Below are 15847 nucleotides of genomic sequence, written 5' to 3' on the forward strand. Positions count from 1 at the left end.
ACACACTCAGCCTCACACACCACACCCCCACGCCCGCGGGCACACCACACCCCCACGTCCAGCGTGCACGTCAGCCACCTGGTCCCACACTCACCACACATCTGCACACTTGCTCGCACACGCACTGCCCACGCACTGCACGCCCCCACCCCCCACAGCAGCCCTGGGGCTCTGTGTCCAGCCTGTCTTCTCTCTGGCTTGGCTCCCTGGACAGTCCGGCCAAGACGCCCCCTTGGCCACCCGGAAAGCCTGGGGAGATTCTGCTTGTCTCCCCCACATGCTCCCCAAGGACCCCAGCCTGGCCTGCTCCACGGTCAGCTGAGGGGGCTCAGGAGCAGGCCAGGAGGGGCACGGGGGTGTGGGAAAGGCCCCCCACCCCGTCTACCGCCATCGCCCTGGAATTCGCTGAGCGCAGCGGCCAGCCTAATCCCCGCTCTGCCCGCAGGGTGGCTGAGCCCCTGGAGCGGGGCAGCCAGGGGAGGCCGGGCTGGACTGGGGGGCTTGAGTCACCAGGCAGGCAGACGGCCCCGAAGTCCAGGGCAGGGTGGGTAGGCCTCCTCTCTTGACCAGATGGGGGAGTCTGGGTCCCGGAGACCCTGGAGGCTGAGGCTGACTGGGGGGCTGCCTGGGCCACGCCTTGCCTCCAAGAACGGAGAAGTGCTTTCCTGGGGGTCCTCGGAAGTGGAGTGAAGCCTGAGAGCCACGCAGGCCCCCGAGGAAAGGGGGGGGAGGGGGCCACCCTGTCCTGGAGCTGGACTAGAGGACCTGCTGGCGGGGGAGGGCGAGAGGCTGAGGGGGCAGGGAAGGCCGGTGACCTCATCCCTGGGGTGGGGCCCCGTGCCCCCGCCCAGCCCAGCCGCTATATCCCCAGGCTGCGCTGCTCCCCACAGAAGCCGGAGAGATGGCCCTGCAGGTGGGTGAGACCTGGGTTTGGGGAGTAGGGAAGAGGGCCCGGTGGGGGCCCCGCCAGCCTTGCTCCCCCTCCCCAGGCTGAGACCCCCTGGCCGAGTGGGCACGTTGCTCAGGGGGCCGGGGCCTGGGCCTGGGCCACAGGCTGTGGGGCCTCCTGGGTGGGGGACACCCCAAGGAGGGGGCCCGGGACCCAGGGCCTCTGCCACCCATTTTGTCTGCAGTTTGAAGCCTTCCACGCGGGGGGCCTGGCCCCAGGCTGGAACCTACTGGTGCAGGGACACTCTGACTCTGGAGAGGACCAGTAAGGGACCACGCCCTCCCCTCCCTGGGTCCCCTCCTTGGCCTCTGTGGGGTGACCGCCCAGCCGCCCTCGCCAACCTCATGGTGCCCCCCAGGTTTGAGATCAACTTCCTGTCCGAGACGGGCGACATCGTCTTCCACATCAAGCCCCGGTTCTCCAGTGCCACCATGGTGGCCAACGCTTTCCAGGGCGGCCGCTGGGGCCAGGAGGAGGCGTCCAGCGTCTTCCCGCTGGTGCTCGGGGAGCCCTTTGAGGTGAGGCGCTGGGGCGAGCCCCTGGGAGGTGGGGGGACCCGCGCGGCAGGAGGGGGAGGCCCGTGGGGTGGGGCAGGGAGGTCTGTCCTGCCCCTGCTGTCCCCGCTGGGGCTCCGGCTGAGTGGGGGGCTCGCTGCAGATGCTTACAGGGGAGAGCCAGTTCAGCAGTCTCCCTGCTGGGTCTGGGGGCTGTGCCCCCTGGCTGCCAGCCATGGCTCTGAGGCGAGGGGAAGGGGCCCCCAGCTGGGGCTCTGAATCCCTGGGGGGCAGGCCTGTGTGCTGAGGGGACCCCGGGCCTGCCCGCCCCCAGATGGAGGTCAGCTCGGACGCAGAACACTTCCACGTCCACGCCCAGGAGCACAAGGTCCTGCAGTTCGCCCACCGCCACAGGCCACTGGCCGCCATCACGAGGGTGCAGGTGCTGAGCGACCACCGCCTGGCCCAGGTGGAGCTGGCCAGGAAAGGCCTGAGCTGGGGGTAACGTTCTGCCCACAGAGCATCTTTATCCCATCTGCCTGGGAGGGGCCTGTGGGCCCGTGCAGGGGGGAGGGGGAGGGGGTGGGGGGGGGCGGGGAGCAGGGGGCGGGGCTGGAGCTGAGGCGGGGGCCCGATGCTTGCAGGGCCGGGGGCTACTGAGCTGTGTTCGAAGTCCCGGGATCGAGCCTTGGCCGTTGACCCTCTTGCATCCAGTGAAGCCCACCCTGGAGAAGCTGGAGGGAGAGGGCTCTGTGGTTCTGGGACCCCTATTTCAGCTCCACCTCCAATAAAGTTTAAGCAGGCTGCAGAAGCTTGGCTGCTGCGAGACGGGGGTGGGCCGGTGCGGGGCGGGGGCCAGAAGTCCCTGAGACCTGTGTCTTGGGGATGGGCTGACCCTTAACTCATCCCCAGGACATAGGGGTCTGGGGGGCTGCGACGGACACAGGCTTGGGGTTGTCGTTACTGTTCAGCCGCTCAGTCGTGTCCGACTCTTTGCGACCCCGTGGGCTGCAGCACGCCAGGCCTCCCTGTCCTTCACTGACTCCCAGAGTTTGCTCAAACTCCTTTCCACTGAGTCGATGATGCCGTCCAACCATCTCATCCTCTGTCACCCCCTTCTCCTCCTGCCTTCAGCGGGGAGTCCTCCTCTAGGGGGCGGGCGTGGAAGCGGTCATGAGATTAGGAGAGGGAAGGGCTCCTGGCAGGAAGGTCCCAGCTGGTCCTCAGCCAGGACACCAGAACTCACACCCTCCAGCTCTGCCCCCTTGGGAAGTCCCAACACTGTCTCCTCACCCTGCTTCTCGAAGGGTGGAGGGAAGGGGTCCCACCTGGACAGAAGTGCCCTCTGGGTGTGTGGGGGGAACGGGGGAGCCCAGGGGGCCACGTCTGGGGAGAGTGCACACGGCTGGGGGTCCCCTGGCCCTGGTTTCGGAGCTCACCCATCCACCCCTCTGTCCATCTCAATCAAAGCAGCGGCGGCACAGTTTAGAATGGAGGCATCCACCCTGCACACGCGAGTGATTTACGGCAAAGGCAGGTCGGCGATCGCAGACGCAGGAGCTTCTGGCCCTCTGCGGGCCGGGTGAGCCCTCAGCTCACGGGGAGTGCTGGGCTCGGGAGCTGACTCAGCAGAAGCCCAGGAGAGGAATCCCTGGCAGGATCTGCCCTGGCGTCTCCTGCTCCAAGGTTACGGGGAACCTGAGGCTGGGAGGGGAGGAGGGTAGCAGGGAGGGGCTCAGAGAGGGCAGGGCCCAGTGACCACCCCGGCTGGGGCCCTCCGGAGCGGAGGAGCCCCTGGGCACCGGGACAGAGGGCAGACGCTGCGCCCCCGCCCCCAGGTGGGACAATGGCGGCCCCAGCCTCCAGCAGAGCCGCTTCCTTCCTGTCTCCGCTCACTTCCCTGTGTCCATGGCCCAGCTGGCCCAGGAGCCCCTTCCCGCCCCCTCCTGCGGGAGGCCCGGCCTTTTGTGTCCACCAGGAGGGGTTGGGGGCTGGCGGGCCGGTGGACGTGTAGCCGCTCAGGCCCTGGGGAGGACTGGGGTGGTGGGAAGGGGCCAGGGTGCGGGTGGGGGTCCGAGCCCAGCGGCGGGGCTCCCTGCTCACCGCACGGGCCCCCTGCTTCGACTCAAGATGCCTGCTCGCCCTCTCTGGGCCTGGTCTCCTTGTGAGCAAAAGGCTCCCCTCCTGGTGAAACTGCCTCCGCAAGAGTGATGCAAGGTGGGAGGGCGGGAACACACGGGTTTCAGGGGCTGCTGAGTCTGGGGACATCCTGGGCTCAGAGGCAGACATACTGACTTTGGATTCTGCTGGGCTCTACTCGAGGGCCAGGTCTGCACCATCGCCCAAGAACTTGGCGAGAGAGAACACTCCTTTTACAGGCGGGAAGCAGGCTCAGAGAGGTTAAGTGAGTTTCCTAGGGTTGCTCAGCAGATGAGAGATGGAGCCAAAAAACCCACCTGACAGAATTCACACACACACACACACACAGCATCCCTCGAAGTTGGTCCTGAGCTGAGGCCGCTTTGAATCAGCGCTTCTGCGGGGGCAAGTCAGACCTCAGGGGCCCCAGGCCCACTGTGTCTTGAGCCCCAGCTATGAAGTGGGGTGCAGGGGGCTACGGGCTCAGAGAGTCCTGCTGCAGGAGCTGTGTGCCGTGTGGTGACCCTTCCATGACCCTCTCTGCTCTCAGCACACAGGGCAGGAGGTACCCGCCTGCCTACAACTGCGCCCCAGCCCAGCGCCACAGCCCGTGGTCAGAGCTGACACTGTCCCCTCGGCTCAGTGACACCTCCCCCCGGAAGCCCTCCCTGACTTCTGCTCCCTCCACCTCCTGTCCTCCTCACACTGCCTCTTCTGGAGGCCGGGGGCCAGGTCTTACTCCAGCCTCTTCCTCTCCCAGCCCCAGCTGCTCCAGAGCACCTGTAGCTCTGGACATAGCTGAACGGATAAGTGAATGACTGACTTGGGGAAGACCACTCAGAGATTTGAACAAGTCAGAGATGACCCTCCCAACAGGGACCAGGGGACAGCAGAGGCCTCCACCGCCACCTCATCCTGTTTAAGGTGGGCCCACACTCGGGGCTTGAGAACACGCCCAACCCCGCCCCTCTGCACCGAGGGCCTCGCACTTCCGGCTGCTCTCCCCACCGCCAGGCGCCGCCTCTGCCCCAGGGCCTTTGCACCGGCCCCTCCCTGCAAGCCCTCCCCCTGCGCTCAGCCAGCCGACCCCTTCTCGTTGTTCCGGCCCCTCGTCTGCTCCCTGCCTCCGTGCTGGGACTGCGAGGCTCCCTGGCCGAGTTTACTCTATCACTGCTGCACTTGCTCCTAAGGAGCGGAGTTTGGTTCGCGGATCTAGCTGCTCCCAGGTTTGCCAGCTGTCTCTCCCTGCCTGGCCAGCCAGAGCCGAGACGGTCCCCTACTATGCTCACCCCTTCAAGCTAGGCACAGGAGAATGTGGGCCAGAGTGGGCAGCTGCTCTGACTTTAAAAACCCCAAGTTAAGTTGCTGTCCAATAATATCTGCTTTTACTAACAAATACTGACCACTACGTACACTGAACGAGGCATCAACCTGCAAGCTGCCCTGGGCTGACCAGTTCAGGACCTCTGCTCTGAAATCCACTGTTGCCTGTCCAGCCCCAGTGGGACAGGGTTACTGGGTGCCTTCCTGCCCCCGACCCCGTGTTCTGAAAGCCTCTCCACCTCCCGAGGAACAGACTGGCCAGCAGAGGCACCAGACGCAGGTCTGCCTCAACCCCAGCGGCAGGTTGCCGGGACCCACTTCCAGGGCCCGCACAGGGAGTTGCTGGGCCCAGGGTTTGAGCTCCCGCAGAATAACAGCCTGGGCCTGAGGCCAGCTGCTGAGCCGGGGAGAACCAGGTGCGGCCGGGCCCTTCCTGTCTGCGTTACTGCGGAACCCCAGCCCTGGCCCTGTGCTGAATGACGTGGGCGCACGAGTTAGTCACTGTCATGCCCGACTCTTTACGACCCCCTGGACTGTAGCCCGACAGCGCCTCTGTCCGTGGGATTCCAGGGAAGCCCCCACTGAATGATGGACTCGAGCCAATTACAGCTTCTCTGACGCTCACTTTCCAGTTGGACACTTGGCCTTGGAGAAGGGGGCGGGGGGCAGGTGTTATTTGCCCCAGCTCCCCTCCCCACCCTGGCTGGAGCCCCTGAGCCCTCAGTCACCGCGCAGCGCCACCTTCAGTAGGGGGCTTGTCCCTCCTGATTACCCCCTCCCCACCTGTCGGCCGGAGCTGTCTTTTCAGCACCGAGGCAGTGACCCCAGCCCCGAAGGTGAGGGCCCCAGCCAAGAGAAGCCCCTGCCGCAGCCCCAGGAGCAGGGGCCCTTCCCTGTGGGATGCCCCATGGACACCCGCTGACTCAGGGAGGTGGGGCTCCTCCCGTTGGCACTGAGCCGCCAGCCCCGTCTTCCCCCGACAGGCTCTCCTGCGCGAGGCAGTGGTGCTGCCGTGCTGGCGTGGTCCACTCCAGCGGGCCTGGGGGCTGACCAGTCCACCTGGGAGGCCTGTGGAGGGCAAGGTCCTGCACAGAGTGGGCTGAGCCTCCTCACCGGGTCGGGCTGTGGCTTTGTTAGGGGGCAGCGCCTCTGATGTGCAGACGGCGCTCCTGCTGGCCTCACTGTGCTGAAGCCCCATCTTACCCCCAGCCCGCTTTGGTCCCATGGGTAGGGAGGCGACATGGGAGGAGCGTCCCCTCCCCAGGCCACCTGGTCCTCTAGAGGCCTGGGCTCATGTCCTCCTCCCCAGAAGGAGAAGGGCAGCCCGGGATCCCTGGGTGGCGGGCTGAGAAGGTTCTGCCAAGCAGAGGGGAGAAGAGCTGGGAGCGGAGGAACTGGGGTGGGCAAGAGGCATCAGCTTCCCCCTCCGCTGGGGCCCCTCCAGGAGGGCGGGGTCCCTCTCCCAGCTTAGGTGGGGGGGGCGCCTCTGAAAGTCAGGTCCTGTTCCCTGGGGGAGGGGCAGCTCTCCTCCAGAGTCTGCGCCATGTCCCCTACTCTCCTCTCTGCTCACTGTCCCTTCCCACTTGGGGTCTTGGTGATGATTTCAGGGGTTAAAGGCAGCCCAGCTTTGGGGGGATAGGACTTGCCAAGAGGGCTCAGTGGTGAAAAATGTGAGCGCTGTGACAGCTGGGACCTGGGGCCCCCAGGGGCTCAGCAGAGAAGCTCTCTTTTCTAAACACTTAGCGGTGACCTCACTTATCTTCGCAAGAGCCCTCTGAGGTCGGGCCCATTGTCGATGTTTAGATGAGGGATCTCAGACACAGAGCGGGAAGACGTTTGCCTGGGGTCACACAGCACGGCCTTGGCAGAGCTGGGATCTGAACCCAGGCAATGATTCCAGAGCTTTCTGGATATTTGTGTGGATGTTGGAAAAACGTGTGTGTGTGTGTGTGTGTGTGTGTGTGTGTATACTTGGTGGTATTTTCACTGCTTTTCCTCCTTTTAAAAGTATGTTTTACACTTATTTCCGGCCGTGCCGGGTCTCCCTGCTGCGGGCAGGCCCTCTCCAGCTGTGGAGAGGGGGCAGCAGTGGCTACTCTGGCCGTGGAGCAGCGGCTCTCTGCGCCCGGGGTTCTGCAGTCCACTACTGCGGACTCGGCCATGGCGCACGGGCTTAGCTGCCCTGCGGCCCGCGGGGTCTCCCTGGACCAGCGAGCAAACTCACGCTGCTGCACTGGACAGCCACTGGACAACCAGGGAGGCCCTCCTTATTCTTTTCTTTTTTTCAAGTGAGGTTTTGTGCTTGCAAACATGGGTTTGGTAAACACCGTTTTGGGGGCGGCGCTCTGACCCCCACAGCTGGCCCTGGCAGGCCCACACTGACAGGTCTGATTCCTGCGGGTCTGGGAGGGGATCGGGGTGGGCAGGCAGGTAGTGGGAAGTGGGCAGGGCCAGTGGCTGTGGCCCATCCAGGCCCCCAGGGAGCCCAGGGGCTGGCTGGAGGGGACCCTGTGTACTCTGGCCAGCTGCCTGGAACCTCCTGGCACCTGGAGAAGGGGGCAGCCTCCTTCCGGGAGTGCCAGGCCTGGGCCTTGTGGGGGAGGGGCGTACGGAGTGGGTGTGTGTGACGGAGGTGGCATGCTCCCGCGGCCCCTTCGGGAGGCGCCTCCAGCCGCACCCTGACCCGGCTGTGCTTTGCCTGGACCCTGCTGGACCCTGGAGACAGCCCGCCACCCTCCCTCCAGCCCCAGCCCTCCCTGCAGCCCCGAGCCTCGTTCCTGCGCAGTGAGTACTGCCCTCCCCGACAGCCGGCCTTTCAGAGCCCGCTCGCCTGGGACCAGTTCCAGCCCACGGGACAAAGCGGCAACCAGGGCCGCAGGCCCGGCTGACCCTGGACGGGCACTTGGCTCCGCTGCCTGGCAGGGCCCTTGCCATGGTTACAGCCCACCCAGGGCTCTGCTCAGAGGCTGGCATTGTCTGGGTGTCAGAGTGTGGTGAGCGTGCAGGGGCCAGGCCGGCACACTGGCGAGGGCTTTCCCACGCTCCGGGCTCTCAGCCGCCCTGGGGGGCTGAGCAGGCACCGGCTCTGGCACCTGGGGAAGCGGGGGAAGAAGCGTGCTGGGGAGTCAGGGTCGGCCTTGGGATGGGGCTCTGAGTCAGGGCCCGAGGCGTTCAGATGGTGAGCGGGGTTCGCCACCTTGGCAGGCAGTGTCAGCGAGATGACGGCGCTGCCCTGACGCGGCCGTGAGCACATGAGGCTGCCGCCAGCCGCCCCACCAGTTCTGCTCCCAGGCTGACCGGAGCGCGCGCGGCTCAGACGGCCCCCGGCCTCCAAGCCTCTGCTCCGCCGCCCACTCTGCCTACATGCCCTTCAGCCAGTTCCGTCCCCGGGCACAGATCTTCCCTAAAAGTTGTCACCTTCCTTAACCCCTCACCATAGAGCAGGAAAGGACACTGTTTCACTCGGCCCCCTTTGCAAACACACGCCAGCTTCTCTTTGGACACTTGGCCTTCCCCTGTGCACCATGGTCTTGAGGCGAAGAAGATCCCCCTCAGAAGCTGAAGGCACCTGGAGGGTCTTCCTTCTGGACCCCTCTCCCTCCCCTGGGTCAGCCCAGGACGGGCTACCTGGGGTTGTCTGATGGATCTGGGTCTTGAACGATGGACACCAGAATGGGTCTACTGACTGCACCCACCACTCCACGGACACCACAAGGTTAAATCAAACCCAGAGGGAAAACTTGAAGCCAGAGACTTCCCTGGGGGCCAGTGGTTAAGACTCCACCTTCTGTTGCAGGGGGCACGGGTTGAACCCCTGGTGGGGGAACCGAGACCGCCCCCTGCTGTGGGGCACAGTCAAAAAACAAAATAAAATCCAATGTCTAATTGTTTCTAAAAAATCTTCAAAAAAGATGTGAGAACAGCAAGAGAAAAAGAAGCCTCGTATTCATAGGACAACAAGAGAAGGATGGCTCCCTTCTTATCAGGGAGGAGGACAGGCCTGGCCAGCGGGAGGACAGGCTCAGAGCAGCAAAAGAAAGCGAAGTCAGCCCCAAATCCCACATCCAGCAAAACTATCACGGATGAAGGCGAACCGAAAACATTTCCAGGTTTAAAAAGTCCAAGCAGAAGCACTGCAGCCAGACCTGCCTCACAATAAAGACCAGAAGTCCTCCCGGTCGAGAGGAAACGGCAAGAGACAGTAACTCAAAGCTGCAGAGAAAATGAGGAGCACCGGGATGGTAGACATGGGCGGCAGATAAAAGGCCCGGTAAACATGCTTTGATTTCTTGACTTTTTTAAAAGATATGATTGTGTAACTAAACAAGGATGACACTGTATAGTTTCATATAGGGAATAATTTTACCACTGTATTTATGACAGACACAGATATAACACGTATGACGATAATAGCACAAAAACGTGGAGGGAGGTGGAGTTACGAATGTTTTGGAATTAAGTCAGTATTATTCAGAAGGAGATGCTGATAAGACGCATATGTAAACCTCAAGGCAGACGCTAAGAAAAGCATTAGAAATACAGTTGTAAAAAATCAACAAGGGGACTTCCCTGGTGACCCAGAAGTTAAGGTTCTGGTCTTCCAATGCAGGGGACCCAAGGTTTCATCCCTGGTTTGAGCCCTAAGATTCTGCATGCTACAAGTTGCAGACAAAAAAAGCCCCACAAAACCAGAGAAATGAAAATGGCGTGTGCGTGCATGCGTGCTGGCTCACTTCAATCACGCCTGACTCTGCGCAGCCTCATGGACTGCAGACTGCCGGGCTCCTCTGTCCATGGAGGAGAATGTCCACGTCATTCTCCAGGCAAAACCACTGGAAGGGGTTGCCACGCCCTCCTCCGGGATCAAACCTGCTTCTCTTTTGTGAATATTTCTGTGAATTGTGTGAATAATTACATTAAATGTGAATTTGAGTCTAAACACCCCAATCAAAAGGCCAATGCTTTCAGACTGTATTACAACAATTTTGCATGACAAAACGTTTTTTAAATCAAGATTCAACTCTGTACTGTCTAAACCTTAGATTCAAAGACACAAATAGGTGAAAGAAAATGGACAGAAAAAGATACACATGCCAGCATCCGGCCACAGAACAGCTCAGGCGGCTGTATTAGCACGAGACAAGACAGACACTAAGATAAGCCGAGCGCCTAGAGACACTTCCCAGTGATACAGCACTTATAAGAGCATGCGCCTCTAATGTAAGAGTCTCAAAATACAGGAAGCAAAAGCCGACAGAACTGGAAGGAAAAAATTAAACAACGCAGGTGGAGATACCCTATGCTGGATAACTGACAGAACAGCTCGTCAGAAAGTCAGGAGAGACAGAGAAGACGTGAACAACACTGCAACCAGCTAGACCCAACACGCACAGACACCCCGCCCGGCAGGGCAGAGACACACTCCTCCCGAGCGCGCCTGGGGCCACCTCGGCACAGACACCCCGCCCGGCAGGGCAGAGACACACTGCCCCCGAGCGCGCCTGGGGCCACCTCGGCACAGACACCCCACCCGGCAGGGCAGAGACACACTGCCCCCGAACGCGCCTGGGGCCACCTCGGCACAGAGTGCGTGCTCGGCCACAGCTCACGCCTCAAGACGCGTAAGAGGACTGAAGCTGCACAGAGCGTGTCCCAGCCGCAGTGGAATTAAGTCAGGAACCAACAGCAGAAAATCACCCGGGAAACCCTCAGATATCTGGAAAAGAAACGACATGTTTCAAGAAAACACGAGTCACAGAAGAAATCACTGGAGAAAACGGGGAATGTTCTAAACTGAATAAAAATGCACGCGTGCTGAGTCGCTTCAGTCACGTCCGGCTCTTTGCACCCGTATGGACTGCAGCGCGCCAGGCTCCCCTGTCCACGAGATTTCCCAGGCAAGAGTACTGGAGTGGGTTGCCATGCCCTCCTCCAGGGGATCTTTCCGACCCAGGGACTGAACCCACGGCTCCTGAGTCTCCTGCGTTGGCAGGTGGGTTCTTCACCACTGAGCCACCTGGAAAGCCCAAGTGAAAATGAAAACGAGCTCTGCAACGAAAGCAGTGCTCAGAAGCAAACTATGCCGAACACCTAGATCAAAAGTCTCAGATCGGTAAGTCTCCACCTTGAAAGCTAGAAGGAGAAAATTAGACCGAAAGCAAGCGCAAGGCAGGCAGTAACAAAGGCCGGCACAGAAAGCAATGGCAGCGGAAAAGGAGAGGGTCAGCGGAGCCACAAGGCGTCTTTTTAAAGAACGCTGTGACTTCGCTGGCTGTCTAGCGGCTAAGACTGCGTGCTTTCCATGCAGGGGGCTGGGGTCCGATTCCTGGCTGGGGAAACCAAGGTCCTACAGGCTGAGCCGAGCTGCGCTTAGTCACTCAGTCGCTCCCAGCTCTTTGCAGCCCTGTGCACTGCAGCCCACCAGGCTCCTCTGTCCACGGGGTTCTCCAGGCAAGAATACTGGAGTGAGTGGCCATGCCCTCCTCCAGAGGATCTTCCGAACCCAGGGATCGAACTTAGGTTTCCCGCATTGTAGGTGGATTCTTTACTGTCTGTCTGAGCCACCAGGGAAGCCCATGAATACTGGAGTGGGTAACCTATCCCTTCTCCAGGGAATCTTCCAAGCAGTGTGGTAAAGAAATTTAAAAAAATAAATCTTTAGCTAGACTGACCAAAAAAAAAAAAAGGACAGACGGTATAAATTACCAAATTCAGGAACACAAGAGGGGAGAACACTTACCCTACAGAAATAAAGGCTTACAAGAGAATATTATGCACAACTTCATGTTAGCAAAATAAACAACTTAGATGCAATGAATAAATTCCCATAAAGACTCAAAAATTAAAAATTGGCTTAGGAATAAATTGAAAGTTGGAAAAGACCTGTAGCAAGGAAATTGAATTAGTAACTTAAATTCTTCCCACAAATAAAAGTCCATCCCAGATGGCCTTACTGATAATTCTACCAAACATTTGAAGAAAAAATAATACCAAATCTCTCACAAAATGAAAGAGGAAACATTTTCCAACTCGTTCTATGAGGACATTCCCCGACACCAAGAGAAAGACATCACAAGAAAACTACAGACCAATATCCTTATGAACACGGAAGCAAAAACCCTTAACAAAATATTACAAACTGAATACAGTGCCATGTAAAAAGGATCATACATCACAACCAAGTGGGATTTATTCCAGGAATGCAAAGGTAGTCTAACATTCTCAAATCAATTCATGTGATACTCCCAGCTGACAAAAGAGAAGAGGAAGCCCACGGGATAACCTCATTAGATGCAGGGAAGCATCTGACGGAGTCTAATACCCACTCGTGATAAGACTCACAGCAGACTAGAAATGGAGGGAATTTCCTCAAACTGACAAAGGAATCTATGAGAAGTATGACAATACCACACCTCATGGTGAAGGGCTACACTTTCCTCTCTAACGCTGGGGAAAAAAAGGACATCCGCTCTTGCCACTGTTATTCAACGTTATACTGAAGGCTCCAGCCAGTGGAAAAAGCAAAAATAAAGAAAGATAAAACAAAAGAGATAAATGAAAGCCACCCTGGTTGCAAAGAAAGAAGTAAAACTATCGCTACTCACAGATGACACAGTCCTGTGAGTATTACGTTAATCCTAAGGAATCTCCCCCCAAAGCCATTAGAACCAACACATGAGTTTAGCAAGGCAGCAGGATCTAAAATCAATATGCAGAAATGGACTGTATTTCATGTAAGAAGTGTTTTTGTTTATTTGGCTGCAACGAGTCTTAGCTGGTTCCAGTTCCCTGACCGGAGATCAAACCCAGGCCCCTGTGTTGGGAGCGTGGGTCGACCCCCGGGTCGGGAAGATCCCTTGGAGAAGGAAACGGCATCCCACTCCAGTCTTCCTGCCTGGGAAATCCCACGGACAGAGGAGCCTGGTGGGCTACAGTTACGGAGTCACAAGAGTCAAGACGTGACTTAGGGACTGAGCCACCAGCACCTGGATGGCCGGCATCAGAAAGACAGTAGCAAGCGTGGTGAAGACTGGGGAACCCGAAACCCTCCTGCACCGCTGCTGACATGCAAAATGGTACAGCCACCGTGGAAAGCAGCCTGCAGCTTCTTTAAAAGGGTGAACTTCCAGGTGACCGAGAATTTCCACCCTCAGGAATCTATTCCAGAGAAATGAAAACATACGTCCACACACAGATGTGTCAATATGTGAATGTGCAGAGCATTATCTCCACGGCACTCCCCGACCGGAAACAACGCAAACGCCCATCAGCTGAGGAATGGCCGAACAGGACGGAGTCCATCCAGACGACACGACGCTCTTCAGCAGCTGAAAAGTTAAGCACTGACGCCTGCGACAGCTGCGTGACTCTCAGAAACAGGCTGATGAAGCCAGACACACAGGGCTCCCAACACGGAAACAGGCTGATGAAGCCAGACACACAGGGCTCCCAACACGGAAACAGGCTGATGAAGCCAGACACACAGGGCTCCCAACACGGAAACAGGCTGATGAAGCCAGACACACAGGACTCCCAACACGGAAACAGGCTGAGCGAAGCCAGACACACAGGACTCCCAACACGGAAACAGGCTGAGCGAAGCCAGACACACAGGACTCCCAACACGGAAACAGGCTGAGCGAAGCCAGACACACAGGACTCCCAACACGGAAACAGCCTGAGTGAAGCCAGACACACAGGACTCCCAACACGGAAACAGCCTGAGTGAAGCCAGACACACAGGACTCCCAACACGGAAACAGGCTGATGAAGCCAGACACACAGGACTCCCAACACGGAAACAGGCTGAGCGAAGCCAGACACACAGGACTCCCAACACGGAAACAGCCTGAGTGAAGCCAGACACACACGACTCCCAACACTGCATGATTCCGTCCAGACAAACGCTTAGAGAAGGTAGACGACGGAGACAGAAATCAGGTCAGTGATTTCCTGGGACGCCAGTGGACGTGGAGCGGGCTAAACAGGCTTGGGGGAGTTTTGGCGTGATGGAAACGTTCTACAACTGGCTCGTGGTTATGGTTGTATGACCCTGTAAATTTACTAGAAATCATGTCCAAAGGGTACATTTTGTGTGATGTTAATTTTACCTCGTCAACAAACCTGTTTTTTTAAAGGAACAAACGTGTATCATTTTGTGGTATTATAGTATCTGTGTTTGTTGTATTATTTTATTGTGTGAAAAATACAATACCATTTATAATCACTAAAAATAAAAGCTCAAGCCGCCAGTCTAGAGCTTCCCAGGTGGCGCTAGTGGTGAAGAGTCCGCCTGCCAGTGCGGGAGACGCAAGAGCTGTGGGTTTGATCCCTGGGTCGAAACCATGGGGAGGGCATGGCAACCCACCTCAGTATGCTGGCCTGGAGAATCCCACGGATAGAGGAGCCTGGCAGGCTACAGTCCATGGGGTTGCAAAGAGTCGGACACGACTGAAGTGACTTAGCACACTCACACAGATGCAAATCTAACAAAATACGTATAGGACTTTTACGCTGCAAACTACAAAATACCAAAGAAAGAAACAAAAGACTTAACAGTGGGGAGACACATTTTTCTCATGGAATATAAGGCTCAAGATAGTAAAGATGTCATTTCTCCCGAAATTGCTATACAGATTAATGCAATTCCTGCAAAGATCCCAGCAATATTTTTTGTAGAAACAGAAAAATGTACACTAAAATTTATGTGGAAAGACAAAGGAACTCAGCTAAAACAATTCTGAAGAAGACCGAAAGGAGCAGACTCACTCTGCCTTTTCAAGCCTTCCTGGACGGCGACAGATCGGCAGTGCCAGGCGTGGGTGGAGGGCAGGCACGCAGGTGGAGGGGGCAACAGAGAGCCCGGGAGAGCGCTGCGGGAGCACGGCCAGCTGATTCTCGACGAAAGTGCAAAAGCAATTCAGCGCAGGCAAGACTGCCTTTTCAGTAAACAGCACTGGAGCAACTGACAAGCCACAGGCAGAAACAGCAGACCTCATGGCATCGCTGGTGGTCCAGCGGCCGAGGATCCGCCTTGCCATGCAAGGGGCGCCAGGTCGGCCCTGGTCCGGGAAGACCCCACAGGTCACAGGGCCACTAAGCCTTCAAACCAACCGCTGAAGCTCTCACGCCCAGCGCCTGTGCATGGTGCAAGAGAAGGCCCTGCTCACTGTACCTGAGAAAGCCCACCCAGCACAGCCTAAAAGAGATAATTTTTTTTTAAATGTAAACTTCAATCTAAGCATCACAATTTATTTTTAAAAATCAACTCAAATTAATCATGGATTTAAGTGTATAATAGAAAACTTACAGAAGATGGCATAGGAGAGCTTTGGGACCCAGGACTTGGTGGGCGAGTTCTTACATCTAACACCAAAGCCATAGTCCATTAAAAAACAAAGTGAGCAACTTGAATCTCATCAAAAGTTTACAAAAACCTCCTGCTCTGTAAAAGACCCTCTTAAAGGACAAAAAGACACACACTTGCGGAGTAGGAGCAAATATTTGCAAACCTCACAGCTGACAAAGGACTCATTTCCAGGATTTGTATGAACTCTCGAAACTCCACATTAAAAAAAGTCAGTGAGAAGACGGACAAAAGACACACAGACCCACTTCTGTCGGGGCCCCCACAACTGGACAAGTGTGTGCGGGGGCTGAGCCCCATCCGGAGCGCGTGCACGTGCCTGTACTCCAGGTCACCCCCAACAGAGGAGGCCCAAGGACCAACTCGGGAACTGGTGGTCCTGTGGCCACGCCCATGGGGCTTCAGGACCCGGGGAGGCCAAACCACACGTCTCCAGGATCCCTCAACAGGGGCCCGAGGTGGGGAGTGACCTCCACAGAGAGCAAGTAATGGAGCTGAATGAGAGGGCACCCCTCTCCTGCCAGCCCGCCCCTGCGGAAAGTTTCACCAGGCCCGGGAACTGCCCGAGCCCCTTGG

The 15847-nt window shown here is 57.9% G+C and overlaps 1 protein-coding gene across 1 annotated transcript; it reads left to right on the top strand.

Moving 5' to 3' along the window:
* Positions 1–901: 901 nt before the first annotated feature.
* Positions 902–2254, top strand: GRIFIN (galectin-related inter-fiber protein). The gene is made up of 5 exons (XM_042240584.2): positions 902–913; positions 1134–1213; positions 1308–1467; positions 1778–1944; positions 2088–2254. Exons 1-5 carry the CDS (start codon positions 902–904, stop codon positions 2101–2103), a joined length of 435 nt encoding a protein of 144 aa, XP_042096518.1. The 3' UTR covers positions 2104–2254.
* The last annotated feature ends 13593 nt before the right edge of the window (positions 2255–15847 follow it).

This window comes from Ovis aries, chromosome 24 (genome assembly GCF_016772045.2).
Source record: "Ovis aries strain OAR_USU_Benz2616 breed Rambouillet chromosome 24, ARS-UI_Ramb_v3.0, whole genome shotgun sequence".
Taxonomy (NCBI): Eukaryota; Metazoa; Chordata; class Mammalia; order Artiodactyla; family Bovidae; genus Ovis; species Ovis aries.

What these genes read in the sequence shown, in the direction of transcription:
- GRIFIN (XM_042240584.2), top strand. An exon ending in TCTGACTCTGGAGAGGACCA is followed by an intron (nt 1,214 to 1,307) that starts GTAAGGGACCAC and finishes GGTGCCCCCCAG; the next exon opens with GTTTGAGATCAACTTCCTGT. An exon ending in TGCTCGGGGAGCCCTTTGAG is followed by an intron (nt 1,468 to 1,777) that starts GTGAGGCGCTGG and finishes GCCCGCCCCCAG; the next exon opens with ATGGAGGTCAGCTCGGACGC.